The 15,413-nt window shown below is 50.5% G+C and overlaps 1 protein-coding gene across 3 annotated transcripts in view; it reads left to right on the top strand.

Annotated features, from left to right (window-relative positions):
* ADGRD1 (adhesion G protein-coupled receptor D1) overlaps positions 1-15,413 on the top strand; it is a 186,780-nt gene that overhangs the window by 145,937 nt on the left and 25,430 nt on the right. For 2 of the 3 annotated variants that reach the window (XM_001104579.5, XM_028830174.2), the window contains 3 exons: positions 4,693-4,796; positions 5,617-5,728; positions 8,367-8,520. In XM_001104579.5, the coding sequence (XP_001104579.3) occupies positions 4,693-4,796; positions 5,617-5,728; positions 8,367-8,520 (370 nt within the window). The remainder of the gene's footprint in view (positions 1-4,692; positions 4,797-5,616; positions 5,729-8,366; positions 8,521-15,413) is intronic. The other variant, XM_077955845.1, reaches the window with a different exon arrangement.

Consider the following 15,413-nt stretch of genomic DNA (forward strand, 5'->3'; position numbering starts at 1 on the left):
CATGGTCTATTTGGTTGATGGCCACGTTGATTGATGGTGCAGTTGGTTGATAGGTTGGTTGATGATGGGTTGGTTGATGGTGGAGTTGGTTGATGATGGGTTGGTTGATGGTAAAGTTGGTTCATGGTTGGTTTGGTTGATGGTCAGGTTGGTTGATGATGGGTTGGTTGATAGGTTGGTTGATTATGGGTTGGTTGATGGTGGAGTTGGTTGATGATGGGTTGGTTGATGGTCAGGTTGGTCAATGATGAGTTGGTTGATGATGGGTTGGCTGATGGTAAGGTTGGTTGATGGTCTGTTTGGTTGATGGTCAGGTTGATTGATGGTACAGTTGGTTGATAGGCTGGTTGATGAGGGGTTGGTTGATGTTAAGGTTGGTTGATGGTGGATTGGTTGATGGTGGAGTTGGTTTATAGTCAGATTAGCTAGTGGTGCATCATTTGAATGTAAGGTTGGTTGATGGTAGGCTTGGTTAATGGTAAGGTTGATTGATGATGGGTTGGTTGATGGTGAGTTGATTGACAATGGGTTGGTTGATGGTGTGGTTAGTTGGCAATAAGGTTGATTGATAATATGGTTGGAAGGCTTACAGCATAAGTGGGTAGGTGTGGGTCTGGCTAGGCTCCCATTTGTAGGAAACTTCCAGTAGAATGGGTGGCTGAGAATGGAGATTAAGATGTTTTAGAGAGTTGACTGACCAACTGCAGCCCAGTGTGCAGCGAACTCTCATATCAGCCCACTGGAACCTCACTGCATTTGCAAATAGATGAGCTAAAGCTTTATTTTCTCAATTTAAAAGATATTATTAATCAGTGATGTAGATTTAGGAAATCTGTTGAATCAGTGGCAGAGTCAGATGGGTAGATGTGAGGGCTCTTTCTCCCCTGACGCCTTCAGCAAATCCCTCTGGTTACCATTGTGCCCAATAGTGCTCACTGCTGTTTTCAGAGCTGCGAGATGAGGTAGGAAAAGCTTCCCTAAGTGGACTGCATCCTCAGAGCTTCCCATGTCCCTGGGGGAGAGGTGACACCCCATGAAATGCAGTCGTGGTGTCTGAGAGTGACATGCATCCCTCTGGTGGGACGTGAGATAACTTGGGTAGAGCAGAGATGCTCAGGAGTGGGGAGGAGCCAGGGCCTTGTGGGGTGGAGACCTGTGTGGGGTGCATCTCTTAGGGGGGCTTCCCAGGGCAGTGGGCCAGGCAGGCTTTTGGACACCACTGCTTTCCTTCCTTCACTAGCAGTGTTTCCATTGGTTTTTCTTTTTCTTTCTTTCTTTTTTTTTTGAGATGGAGTCTGGCTGTGTTGCCCAGACTGGAGTGCAGTGGCATGATTTCGGCTCACTGCAACCTTCACCTCTTGGGTTCAAGTGATTCTCCTGCCTCCGCCTCCTGAATAGCTGGGATTACAGGTGTGGGCCACCACATCCGGCTAATTTTTGTATTTTTAGTAGAGACAGGGTTTCACTATGTTGGCCAGGCTGGTTTCAAACTCCTCACCTCAGGTGATCTGCCTGCCTCGGCCTCCCAAAGTGCTGGGATTACAGGCATGAGCCACTGCGCGTGTCCTCCATTGGTTTTTAACTGAATTCAGTTTGGTGACTGCTGCAGAGGTGGATGTTCGTTTCCAAGAACCACTTCCTCTGTTGAGGCCCAAAACTTTTGTAACTGACCCTTCCTTCCATCTCTAGGCAGAGATCAGTGTGAGGGACAAGACTTTTCTGTTGCCTTAGGAGACAGCAAAGAAAGATTGCATATCCAGTACAATGTCAGTGTGTCCTGTGTTTGGTTTTATTCTTAGTTTATTTGGTTTTATTCTTAATTTCTGCAAAATCTCACTTCCTCTAAAACAGCACTTCTTAAACCACATCTCTGTTTTTGTCACTGGGTCTTTTCCCTTCTTCCTCCAAAGAGTTTAAGAAATGCCAAGTTAAACATAGCTAAACAGGTGTTTTTTTGTTTTTGTTTTTGTTTTTTACCTGCAGAATCCTCAGAACTCTTAAGTGGCTTTATATTCATCCAAAAAGTCTTCTAAGGGGTGCAGAGAATGGAGTGTTTTCCAAACCTATCTGAAACCAGAAACATCATTTCATGGGATTTGCTAACAATGTCATGGAGAAACTGGAGTGTCACACACGGAGTGTGGGGAATGTGGCCTAGAAATTTAGTTCCCTTCACCCACTGCGGCTATGCGATTAATGGGAGTAGCTCTTGGCCCGTCCATCTGCAGATGGAGATGTTTGTTTCCATTGCCGAGAATGCTGTGGTGGGAAGGCACTGGCAGTGTCGCCTATTGAGGAACTCGTTTTGCCAAACATACTCGGCAGGTGACTGGGGAGTGCCTTCCCCTCCCACAAGGCCCCTTCTGCCGGCAGAAGGCGCCTGTGACCTCAGCTCCCACCTGGTGGAGCAGAGATGGGCAGCACTGGGCAGCCTCGGGCCTCCGGGAGGCCCCTGTTCACCCACAGCGTCCCAGGTGCACTGGCTGTTGCCAGGCAGGGATAGGGAGTGGGCTCTGGGCAGAGTCGGTGTGAGTTCACCAAAGTCTCCACCTTGAGTTCCTCCAGCCCAGTGCAGGAGAGCCCACAAGGGTCAGGGGAAGCTGAGATGGAGGCGCACACCCAGGGAACATCGTGGTACCTGCTGCAGGGAAGCCCACGGGCGTGGCTGTGATTCCCAGGAGGCAGAGGTCCGCAGCCTGAAGGTCCTCTCAAATATGGGAGGCCAGGCCCAGGAGTTGAAGGAAAAAGGTTTATCCATGGGAGAAGGAATAGTGGGGCTCTCCCACCCCTAACTGGATGATTCTGCAATAACCAGAGACAAGAACAAGAAATCGCAGCCATTCTCCTGAGGGGACAGGGGGCCCCGTTTCTTCAGAGTCCCCTCTCACCCTCAGGGACACTGATGGTCTCCCCTGTGACTGCCCCTCTTCTCTCCCTGGGGCGTCATGAACCTGGAAGGGGGATTCTTCCGTTTCCCTGGTCCTGGCCACGCAGTGCCCACCTTTCCCATTATAACCACGATGTCCATGGAGAGGGAAGTCCAGTCCCAGGGAAATCGGAACTTGTGCCCAGGTCCTTGCCTGCTGAGGCCTGAGGTGGCGTTCGGCACAGGTGGCTCCGCCCAGCCCTCAGCCTCTCTGCCTTGTCCCTGAGCCCGAGAGCACAAAAGAGCCCCTCCAGGGGGAATGCTGCTGGTGTCATGGCAACAGTTGCTTCACTCCTGATAGGGGCCCGGCCAAGGCCCTGTCTCCCGCAAGCACTGGACCCCAGAGAGGATACCAGGGCCTGCAGGGTGAAAGTGAGCTCCTGCTAAAAGGGGAGGCCCAGGCTGCAGGGTCCAGGTTGCCCCTACCCCAGCCCCACGCATCCAGGAATCTAGCACGTCTGCAGCCCCTCGGGCGTGAGCCCACTCCCTGTCAGTCACAGTTGAAGGCGGTGCTCACTGAGCGTTCGGGCTTCCCATGGCCCCCTGGCCCCAGGTTGCTACCTGAGGTCCAGGACACTGCCTGCCTCACCTTGAGCTGGGGTCCCCTGGGCCTGCGGTGTCTCCTCTGTCATTGCCAACAGCTCCTTATGCACTCAGAGTGGCCTCCTTTTGTTCCTTTGTCCTGGTGATCGGGGAGAAGGCATTTAGACTCCCCCTACGCCCATGCCATGGGAGGAAGCTGGAAGCAGGGGTCTCAGAGGATGGGGGACACGGGTCTGGGGACTGGGGTCTCTGTGCCCGACGGGGACAGCGTGATGCAGGCTTCAGGCTTCAGCTGGGTCTCTGACAAGAGCCACGGACCACAGGAGGAAGCACGTGGCGCCCTCCTGCACGTGAGCAGCTGGGAGGCTGCCCTTCCAGGCCTGTGGCTTAGGAGCCCGGAGCCTCCTGGAGCCCAGGGTCACACGTGTCTGAGCTTGAGGCCCTGACTTGGGAACCGAGGGAGCGCCGTCTGGATTGTGCAGTTGGTGAACTGCGGCTTTGGTTCGATCCTTTGTGGCTCTACAGCCGCTTCATCCCCAGGTGTGTTTTGCTCTGCCTCATTCCCTCAAGGTGTTGGGACCCCGCAGACACGCGTGCTGGAGATCACCACCGTGTCCATTTAGAGAGCTTTCCTGAGGCCCACAGTGTGCAGGCGGCAGCCATTGTGCGGGCGCTGGGAGGGTCGCAGCCTCGGGCCAGGGCGGTAACCGGCTCTTCCCTAGCTGCTGCAGCACTTTGTGTTTGTAAATTCATGGAGTCCTTGCGGCCACTGGGGGTGGAGAGCGGGCGTTATTTTCATTTCACAGCTGAGTGTCACATGTCCCAGATTGTCAGCCAGGACATGGCCCAGCTGGGACTTGAACCCAGGAGGTCTGGCTCCGGGGCTGACTCTTCATCTGCAGCCCTGTGTATTGCAGTGTAGACAGGACACTCAGCTCCTGGCCAAGCCCATCAGCCGCAGTCTGCAGACTGTGGCTGAGGGAGCCTGAGTGATCTGTAGGGTACCTCAGGGCACTGGACATGCACGCACAGAACCAGGGCTGCAACCCCAGCATCAGCCTCTGTAGGTGGCAGCAACAGACATTTGGGCTGGGAGGCAGGGCTTGGTGGTCAGCACCACGCTCACACGGGACCAGCTGTGCACCTGCCTGGGCCCTCTGCAGCTTCAGGCTCCGATGAGGTGGCTGGGCCAGCTGCTGACGCCTCTGCTCTGCTCCCCGCAGCTTGCACGTGGACACCAGGTGGCGCTGTCGTCTATCAGCTATGTGGGCTGCTCCCTCTCCGTGCTCTGCCTGGTGGCCACGCTGGTCACCTTCGCCGTGCTGTCGTGAGTCCCCTTTTCTAATCCACCCAACAGCCCCTCAGCCCCTGCCTGCACCCCAGATCTCAAGATGGATGAGACGGGAGAGGGGAGGGGCTGTGGAGGTAAGAGCACCAGGCTTAGCTAAGCTGGAAAGGTCTGGAAAGGCCCCCAGCCCAGGCACGGGAATTCTGGTGAAACCCAAGCCAGGCAAAAGGAGATGGCCATGGGCCTGGGGACACCTCAGCTCCCCTCAGTTCAGACATTCATTCTGGCTCCCACGTTCCTCAGCACAGGCGTGTGGTCGGCTCTGAGGGCCTGACTGGACCCAAGAGAGATGAGAACATGCTTGAATGGGGGCTGGACAATAACCAAGTAAACAAAAGCGAGAACAAACATCTTCACGGTGATCACGCCACCAGGCAGCAGGGCAGAGGGGGGGGGTGCAGCTGGGTCCCAGCAGTGGTCAGGAAGCTGATGCTGAGGGGGACATTCGGGCCGCCATGCAGGGACCGGGGAGAGGGTTTACCGCATGGGAACAGCTATGCAAAGCTGGAATAAGCTGGGACTTTGAGAAGCAGGAACATGAGTTGGGAGAGAAAAGAACTGAGTCAGGGCAGAGCCACGGCCCAGGGTCAGACTGTGTAGGGCTGGGTGGGCATGCAAGGAGCTGGGATCAGATCCAAGAGCAATAGGGAGCCATTGAGGGTCCACAGCAGGGAGTGACAGCAGCCCCTTCTGGCTGCTCTTGGAGAAATGGATACAGGGACTCTGTGGGCCATGGAGCTGAGCCTGGGGGACTGGGTTGGCACAGGGCCCGGGCCTCACACCCTGCTTCTGTCCTCAGCTCCGTGAGCACCATCCGGAACCAGCGCTACCACATCCATGCCAACCTGTCCTTCGCTGTGCTGGTGGCCCAGGTCCTGCTGCTCATTAGCTTCCACCTTGAGCCGGGCACGGTGAGTGGGCGCAGGTCCTTGTTCCTGCGCTGTCCTTCCCCAGCCTCCTCGGATGTCACTGGGTGGCACCTTCTCCTGCTAGCTTTTTCCACTCAAATTTCAGACCCTATCTCACCAGACAACCAGGGCTGTGGTTTTTCGGGGGAAGCAGAGACCGTGACGCGCACGAGCTGGTTCCTCTGCTGCACGCCAGCCTCCGGTAAAACTGCTGCTGCCGCCACCCACTCACACTGCCTAGCATCAGCTACGCGCAAGGCACGGTGTCAAGGGCTTGCATCTGCAAAGCCATCTCACCCTCTAAGCACCTGTCATCCTCCCAGCCTACAGATAAAGGAATTGGGGCACAGGGCTTACAGGCCTTGGCCAAGCTGACGGCCTGGTGTGGGTAGACCAGGACTCTTGTCAGCTGCAGGCTGTACGCTTCATCAGGTGCTTGACAGCAAACAGTTGTGCCACCTCTGCTCAGCGAAGCAGACCGGCAGACCTAGATGCCACCTTTCCCTGCTCTTTGCATGGAGTTGGGAGTTCTCTGGGGCCCTAGGAAGTCTTAGACCTCACAGAAGTCAAAGAGCTGAGACTCTGAAGTGACCCAGCAGCGCAGTGACGTAGGCCTGTAAACCAGTTGATGGAAGAGAAAAACAGAGGGCTGCCTGCTCCATGTGTGGGAGGAAAAAGGGAGCTGGCTCTGGCAGAAGCTCTTAGGAACCCAGCAGGATAAGCCCGTGGTCTTAGGGTGCCATCAGGATTGGCCAACAGAAGATGAACGCTTTACCCCATGCCTAGCGGATCAGCAGAGCCTCTCCTCCTCACTGCCCAGCGGAGCCCTTTGTCCCCATGCATGTCCTGGGGCTGCTGCCTATGGACAGACCCGCCTTCCTGTGGCAGCAGGCACCTCCCTCACGGGCACCCCCCCTTGGACTCGGGAGCATCCGCAAAGTTCCTGGATGCACCGTGAAATGGACAGGGTGTGCAATGGCCTCAAGCTCTCCTGCTGGATGCTTCTCAGGCTCCGGTGTGAACCATCACGCGAGGATTCCTTACAGTGCAGATTTTGGTTCAGGAGCTGTGGGTGTGGCCCAGAATACTGTATTTCTATCAATCATTCAGGTGATGCTGATGCTGCCTGTCCAAGTCCACGCTGGGGAGCGAGGTCCCACTGTGTGCTGGCAGCAGGAGGGGAGGCAGGTCTGCAGCAGCTCCAGGTGTCTATAATCCCAGCTGGTGGCCCTAGGGGACTGGGAGAGCATCTTTCCTCCAGAACCCTATGTCTGAATCCCAGGGAAGGGCTCTGATTGGTCCCCCTCTCCCAGAGACCTGTCTCTGAATCCTAGGGAAGGGCCCTGATTGGTCCTGCTCTCCCAGAGACCTGTGTCTAAATCCCAGGGAAGGGCTCCGATTGGTCCCGCTCTCCCAGAGACCTGTGTCTGAATCCCAGGGAAGAGCTCCGATTGGTCCCGCTCTCCCAGAGACCTGTGTCTGAATCCCAGGGAAGGGCTCCGATTGGTCCTGTTTGAGGGGTGTGCCTACAGGGTAAACCTTTGTGCCAGATGGGAGAGGATGATTGTAGTGGTTGGTCCCACCCGAGCCTCTCGGGTGGGGAGGGGCTGCTCCCCAAGGGAAAGGGGTAGCTGGTCCTGGAAGACACAGGGCCAGGGGTCGCTGAGCCAACAAAAATAATAGGTGTGTCTTATTTTTTATCTATATATAACAGATCATGATGACAAGAAACACATTTAGTGGCTCATACATTCCTTCTCTGAGAACTAACTGACTTGGGCACATCTGAAGGACACAACTTGGAGCACCAGCAGAGCTGGGTTGTCCTGGGGTCCTTGGTTTGTGTTCCTTCCTGGGCTCTGGTTCCCTGGACTTTTATCTAGAGCTAAGGGACAAGCCCTGGCTCTTCCCAGCACCTGGACTCACAGGGAGCAGAGGGGTGGAGCCCCAGGAGGATCTGAGGCTGCACAGTTCAGGGCCTGTCTCTCTCCATCCTGGGCACCTGGGGCCTCCAGGCTACAGGGGAGGAATGGAGAGGTTCCCAAGGCCCTACCTGTCTGTCCCTGAGCCCTATTGAGGGGAAGCCTGTGGAGCAGCATGGTTGCCTGAGCCCCTTTCAGTTCTAACTACAACTTGGAAGCTGCAGTCAATTTAGTTAGAACTAGAAGTCTCAGCATCTAGGGTTCAGCCACATGGCAGGCGGCAGGCTCCACACCTCTCTGGGAGCCACGTGGCTTCCAAAGTTCCCTGCTCCAGTCCTCACCTGGGAGGGAAACTCTTCCATAGTCCCTGCCTTAGCCCCAGTATCCACCCTGATTGGACCAGGTGAGTCATGTGCCTATCCCTGAGCCAATCCTGTTGCAAGGAATGGATAGTTTTGCTGATTGGTTGGGCCTGAGTCCTGTGCCCTCTCCTGAAACAATCACCATCCCTGGGGACAACATGGTACTGTGATTGGCTAGCCACGCCTCACGTGCTGCACCCAAATCCCTGGGCTTGAGCAACAGGAAGATACCCTGGGAAGAAATGTGGTCACATGACCAAAAGACCCCCAGGCCACGGATACTGGGAGGCTGGGACCATAGCCACATCCAGGGCCCACCCTGGGCTGTCTCACCTCCCATCTCTGGTTAAATCCTAGACCCCCTGCCGGGTGATGGCCGTGCTCCTACACTACTTCTTCCTGAGTGCCTTCGCATGGATGCTGGTGGAGGGGCTGCACCTCTACAGCATGGTGATCAAGGTCTTTGGGTCGGAGGACAGCAAGCACCGTTACTACTATGGGATGGGATGGGGTAGGTGGGGCAGGGCAGGTGGGATGGCAGGGCAGGAGGGAGAGGAAGAGATAGGTGGGGATGGGGTAGGCAGGACAGGATGAGACAGGTGGAAGTGGGGACAGAAGGGGCAGGTGGGGATGGGGGGAGGTGGAAATGGGGTTTGATAGGATGGGATAGGGAAAGTCAGATGTGCTTTCATCTTCATATTATGCTTCTTGGTGCCGCCTAGAGACCCAGCTAGGAAGGAGAATCCACTGGCTAATCAAAGGCAAAAATTCCACATCACTTGGAAACGTTTCCAACCTTCCTGACGTGATTTATCAATTTTGGTGATCTTTTCAAAGAACCAACTTTTAGTTTGATTTTCTTTTTTGTTTTTCTATTATCTGTTTCTTTAATTTCTGCTTTAATCTTCATTCTTTCCTTCCTTCTGCTTATTTTAGCTTTAGTTTCTTCTTGTTTTCCAGTGTGTCGAAGTGAAAGTGGAGGTTACTGAGTTGAGATTTTCTTTTTTAATATAGGCATGTATAGTGATATATTTCCTTCTTCCCACTGCTTTAACTGCATCCTGTATGTTTCATTTGTGCCTTCATTTTAAATTCATCTCAAAATATTTTCAAATTTATTTAATTTTTATTTGACCCATTGATTATTTGCACATATTCGTGAGTTTCTCACTTTTTTCTATTATTGATGTCTGATTTTATTTCATTGTGGAAAGACAGCATATTTTGTATGATTTCAGTCCTTTTAACTGTATTAAGGTTTGTTTTATGTCTTAGTAAGTATCTGTCCTGGAAAGTGGTCCATATGCCCTTGAGAAGAATGTGTATTCTCCTGTTGGATGGAGCAGTCTCCAGATACCTGTTAGGCCTAAGTTGGTTTATAGTGTTGTTCAAGTCTTCTGTTTCCTCACTGATCTTTTTTCTAGTTGTTCTGTCCATTACTGAAGTATTGAAGTCACCATTTGTTGTGTTGTCTATTTCTCCCTTCAATTTGTTGATGCTGTTTCCTGTCGCTTGGGGTTCTGTTTTTAGGTACACATATATTTATACTTACATCTTTCTGATGAATCAACCCTTTTACATTGATAAAACGTCTCTTCATCTCCTTTTGTTTTGTTTTAAAGTCTGTTTGTCCCATATGATTAGTAGAGCCACTCCAGCTTTCTTGCAGTTGCTGTTTGCAGAGTATATATATTTTCCATCCTTTTACTTTCTACTTATTTGTATCTTTGAACCTAAGGCATATCTCCTGTAAACAGAGTACAATTGGATTTTTAAAAATTGTCTGTCAATTTCTGCCTTTTGGCTGGGTCATTTAATCCTTTCACATGTAATGTTATGATATATATGGTGAATTCACATCAACAATTTTTCTCTTGGTTTTCTATGTGCTTACTGTCTGTTTTGTTTATTCTTCCTTTACTTCTTTCTTTTGAATTAAGTGAATATTTCCTAGTGTAACACTTTAATTCTCTTAATGATTTTTTCACTTTCTTTGGTTATTTTCCTAGCGATTGACCTAATGCTTACTATATACATCTTAGCATATTAGAATCTATTCCAAATTTATACTAAATCACAAGATATAAGCATTATTTTTATATAGGCATATTCTCTCTTCCTTGTGTTCTGTGATTATTGTTATACATATTACATCTGTATAAGGCACAATTCAATAATACATTTTTATAACTATTGCTTTAATCTTGTATCTTTTAAAGAAGCTGGGATAAAAGGAGAGCAAGTACATATTTATAGAGTTATATTAACCTTCTTATTTCCTATTTTTGGTTCTCTGTATTTTTTTCCTGTGAATTTGAGTTTCCATCTGGTGGTGTTGCTTGCTATGTGTATATATGTTTCTGTGTGTGTTAAGATTACTTTTTGGGGTCATTTGCTTTCAGCCTGGAGAACTTTCTTTGTTATTTCTTGGAAGGCATGTCTGCTAGCAACAGATTTAGTTGTTGTTTATCTGGAAATGCCTTTATTTCATCTTCATTTTTAAAAAGTAGTTTTTCCAGATATAAGATTCTTTTCTGCGTTTCGTTCTTTGATTACGTCATCTCACTGCCTTCTGGCTCTGCTGTCTCTCATAATAAGTCAAGGCTCCATCTCACTGGGGCCCCTTGTATTTGAAGAATTGTTCTTCTGTTGATTCTGTCAAGACTTTCTCTTCGTATTTGTCTTTCAGCACTTTAACTCTGATGTGACTGGGTGTATATCTCATTGTGTTTACCTTTTTTTTTTTCTTTTTGTGACAGGGTTTCAGTCACCCAGGCTGGAGTGCAGTGGCACCATCTCGGCTCACTGCAGCCTCCGCCTCCCAGCCTCAAGCGATGCTTCCACCTCACCCTGTTGAGTAGCTGGGACCACAGTTACATGTCACCATGCCTGGCTAATTTTTGTGTTTTTGTAGAGACAGAGTTTCTCCATGTTGTCCAGGCTGGTCCTGAACTTTTGGGCACAAGCAGTCTGCCCACTTCAGCCTCCCAAAGGGCTGGGATTACAGGCGTGAGCCACCATGCCTGGCCCACGTTTTGGTGTTTTTTGAGCTTCTTAGATTGATTATCTTCATCAAATCTGGGAACATTTCAGCATTATTTATTGAAATACATTTTATGTTCCTTTGTTTCTCTCCTCTCTTTCTAATATTCCCATTATGAATAGGTTGGTGTGCTTAATGGTGTTCCACATTTCTCGGAGACTCTTGATTTTTCTTCGTTCTTTTTTTTCTTTGTTCTTCAAATTGCATAATCTTTCTTTATCTCTCTTCAAGTTCACTGACTCTTCTGTCAGTTTGGATCTATTTTGGAACCCTCTAGTGGAGTTTTAACATTTCAGTTATTATATTTTCAACTCCAGAATTTTCATTTGGTTCTTTTTTTAGAATTGTGATCTCTTTATTGCTATTCTGTGTTTGATGAGACAGGGTCGTTATGCAGTCCTTTACTTTTTCAACGATAGTTTCATTTAGTTCTTTGAACATATTTATAATGATTGCTTTGAAGTCTTTTTTTCTTTTTTTTTTTTTTTTTGATAAATATGACAACTGAGCCTTCTCACAGGCAGTTTCTGATGCCTAGATTTTTCCCTGTGTATGTGTCGCACTTTCTGGTTTCTTTGTATATCTCATAGTTTTTTGTTGAAGACTTGTCATCTTAGATGATACATTGTAGCCACCCTTGATACAGATTCCCTCCTTCCCTGGCTTCTCCCTGCTTGCTTATTTATTTGTTTAGTAACTTGGCTGGACTATTTAGCAAGGTCTTTTTCCCTTGTGGTGTGATGGTGTGAGTCCTCTGAGGTCACTCCCCAGAGGGCAGTCTCAGGCATGTGCAGTCACCCTGGGATGACAGTGGTTTTAGCAGGGCACGCTGTCTCTTTCCGTGGCCTCTCTCTCCAGCTCTCTACTCATGTTTGTGTAACACCGTCTGCCAGGTTCCACTAATTGCCAGCCTATGTCTCTGTTGTTTCCAACAATAGCTTGGGGCACATGCTGCTTTCCAGCTTGATCTAATTAACTCCAGGCCCCTTTGTAGGGGTATTTTTGAGGCCAGTCTCTGAGATTTGTTCTGACCCCAGGAAGACTCTTCTTAGCTGTCTCTTCCCTGGCTGTCTCCCGTAAACCGGCCGGAATATGGTTATCTTGGTGTTGTCATGGAGCCACCAGCTTCCTCTTCATTCCCTACTGCAAAGGCTCCGTTCTTCCCCAGACCACCTGAGGCTTGAACTTCTCCACTCTGTTTCAAATCGGTTCCCATGGGGAGCACTTTGGAGTTCTCTAACCTAATGGGTAGCTTCTTTTCCTGGGAAGAATTCCTGAGGTTCTGCTCTGGAGCTGCAGGCAAGGACAGTGGCCCACTTTTTGTGGAGTGACATGTCTGCCTCTCATGCAGGGCACTGGGTGGGGGAATAGCTTCAGATCTTCCGAGCTTGTCTCTCGCAGTGTAGAACCTCTGCCCCATGAGTCAGCAGAGATGAGGGCAGTGAGGCCCCAGGGTTCCGAGCCTGCCACACCTGGACAGACCCTGTGCACTATGAGTTGGAGGAGGAAGGGAGTCCCAACCTTTCAGCTGCTTTTACCTGGACTGGAGCTTCTAGAACACAAAGTTTGGGGGAATGAGAAATGCGGGCAGCCCTCCCCACCTCCCCCAGCCTGGAGAGATACCACAGCCCTGGACTGGGAGCTAGAGGGAGTGGAGCCCCGTCTTCTTGCCCACACCTACTTGGAGCAGAGCCTCTGTCACACCGAGCTGGGCAGGGAAGCAGGTTTTGGCTGAAGTGCCACAGACTCAGTCTTCTTAACAAGATTTAGTAGATTTTCTTGAGCCAATTTTTGTTAATTTGCTCTATACCCTTAGGGAAATGTGCAGAGACTTTAAATGATTATGTTTTTTAAAACTTTTTTTTCAGCGATAGCTGTCTCTGGGGAGGGGTCCGCTGAGCAGCTCGTGCTGTCATTCTGGGGAGGGGTCTGCTGAGCAGCTTGTGCTGTCATTCTGGGGAGGGGTCTGCTGAGCGGCTCGTGCTGTCATTCTGGGGAGGGGTCTGCTGAGCAATTCGTGCTGTCATTCTGGGAGTCCGCTCCCCCGTGACGGGGCTTCCTTGCTGAGCTTTGCCCTTGCCCATCCCAAGGAGTCCCAGTGGGCACTGGAGGCTCTGGGTCGGGCTGTGCGTTGACACTCAGCATTCTCACAGTTGTTGTGGAACATTGACCAGACATGAGGGACCTGCTGCTTGTTTCGAATACATTTAATTTTCACAGTCTTCATTATGCAAGTAGCAGGTAAACAGGCTTACTTTGTGCTTTGAGTTGGCAAATGTAATTTATTTGAGGATTAAGTGGAGATAAATTATGCTCCCCTCGTGGCTCCCTGGGGAGACTGAAGAGGCCACTTGGGCAGCCACCTCCAGACTGCTGCTGGTCATGCAGGGAGCTCCCCCAGTCACACGGATGTCCTCTGTCCTGTCTCGCTGCTCACGCTGTATCATCACGAGGATGCTTTTGCACACACTGGTCCTGAGGTCAGTGTCCTCTGCCCTCCCTCCAGGTCACGTGTGACCTGCTTCTTCAGGCCTCTGTGATGCTCCAGAGAGGAGAGCTGCTCCTTCCGATGATATCTGACCTCATCAGGGAGGATTTAGAGGATGATTTACGGCCAACCATCTATAGTTTATTATAGTTTCTTTATGGATACAGTCATGTAATTTAGAGGCATATGTGCATGTGTGTGTGCACACACACACTCTCCATAAGCCACAGAAAAGACAGCTGGGGTGAACGAAAAGTGTCTGTAGGATTTGTTGCCAGAGTGAGAGGAATCTCTGTAGTGGGGCTGTCTATGTCGCCGATGGGTAGGGTTGGGGTGCGTGTGTGACAGACAGAGGATCTAAACCAATACAGCCTGGAAGGATGTTTTATTTGATCTGCACAATACTAAAGGGAAAAAATGAAATATTTGCCAGTATTTTAAGATTGAGGGATTTTACACAAGATTACAAAGTTCTTTTGAAAAATGAGGAGATCTAATGCCCTGAGTTTATATTCCTCCTTGACAACAGTGGCTGGAACTGTGTGTTTTCTGATACCAAGGCGGCCCCAGTAGGAGACTGAGCTTGCAGTCCCTGACACAGTTCTCTGCAAATGGAGCGCTGGCTGTTTCTGTGAGTCCTGCAACCTCCATCTATCTCCCTGTCAGCTTTCCCTTAATTAATTTCATCAGGAGCCCGAGAACTGTGTCTTTCATTCCAAATGGATTGGAGCTGGCTACAAGCTGAAGTCGGGGGGTCTGCAGGCAGTTGGGCTCTCTCGACCTTCAGTTTTTAATTAAGGAGCTGGAGGCCCACCCAGAGCATGGCGGGGGGAGCCCCTGGGAGAGCGGCTTCTTCCTGCAGATTTCACCCTGGCCTTACTCTAGTTTTTGAGCAATATTATTTTTTGGAAACCTAGAGACTGTTCTGAAGCTGAGGTGGGGTGGTGGGGGCATCAAATCCACACCTTACCTTAAGGTGTTGTTGACTACTAGACTTGTGCTAGGAACTCTGAAGGGAGGGACAGATCCTCTGTCCTCAAGGAGCCCACAAGGAAGCCAGGAGAGCAGAGTGACAAGCATTGGAGAATTTACACATCACTGAAGCAGACAAGAAACTCTGATTGCAAACTCAGAGGTGAAGGGAATGTAGCTCGTTTTATTTTTCTTTATTGCAACTTAGTTTCTTTTGTGAGCTCCTATTCCTCTGGGGACAAAACTTAATCTTCGTTCCAGGCCCCCCCTTTCTCTGAAGCTGCATTTTCATTCCAGGGAGATTGCATAATGCCACGATCACAGGAGGGGGATCAGTCAGGGCAGGCTGGCAAGGCTGCGATAACAAACAGCTTCCATCCCTCCTTGGTTTTAAAGAACAAACATCATTTTCCTGTGCACGCGACATGTCCACGGTGGCTAGTGGTGGTGGACAGTGAAGGGCCCAGGCAGATGGAGTAGGCACCGCCTCGAGCCATTGCTGGATGCCGTGCAAGGGAAGGGGTCAGAGAGGACACTGCACTGGAAATCATGTGCTCAGCCCATAAGACACGTGTCACTTCTGTACACAACTCAGTGCCCAGAGCCAGCCCCATGGTCTCAAGAACCCTGAGGGGCAGGAATGCGGACCTCCCCTGTGCCCACATGTGGGGCGTCTGGAAATAGGTGGCACCAGTGACTTCCACAGTTCCCTGGTATTGTCTCCCTCCACCCCATCTGTCGGGACACCTTGCCCCTGTGCCCATCCTCCTAGGCCTTCGCTTCACCCACCTCGGTTAATCTCTCAACACATGCTCCTCACCTGCCCCTGAATCTTAGGGGCAGATGCCAAGGACAGAACCGGTCTCGTCCCTCTAAAGGTCACCGTGTTGCAAAGAGGAGC

This window comes from Macaca mulatta, chromosome 11 (assembly GCF_049350105.2).
Source record: "Macaca mulatta isolate MMU2019108-1 chromosome 11, T2T-MMU8v2.0, whole genome shotgun sequence".
NCBI classification, from domain to species: domain Eukaryota; kingdom Metazoa; phylum Chordata; class Mammalia; order Primates; family Cercopithecidae; genus Macaca; species Macaca mulatta.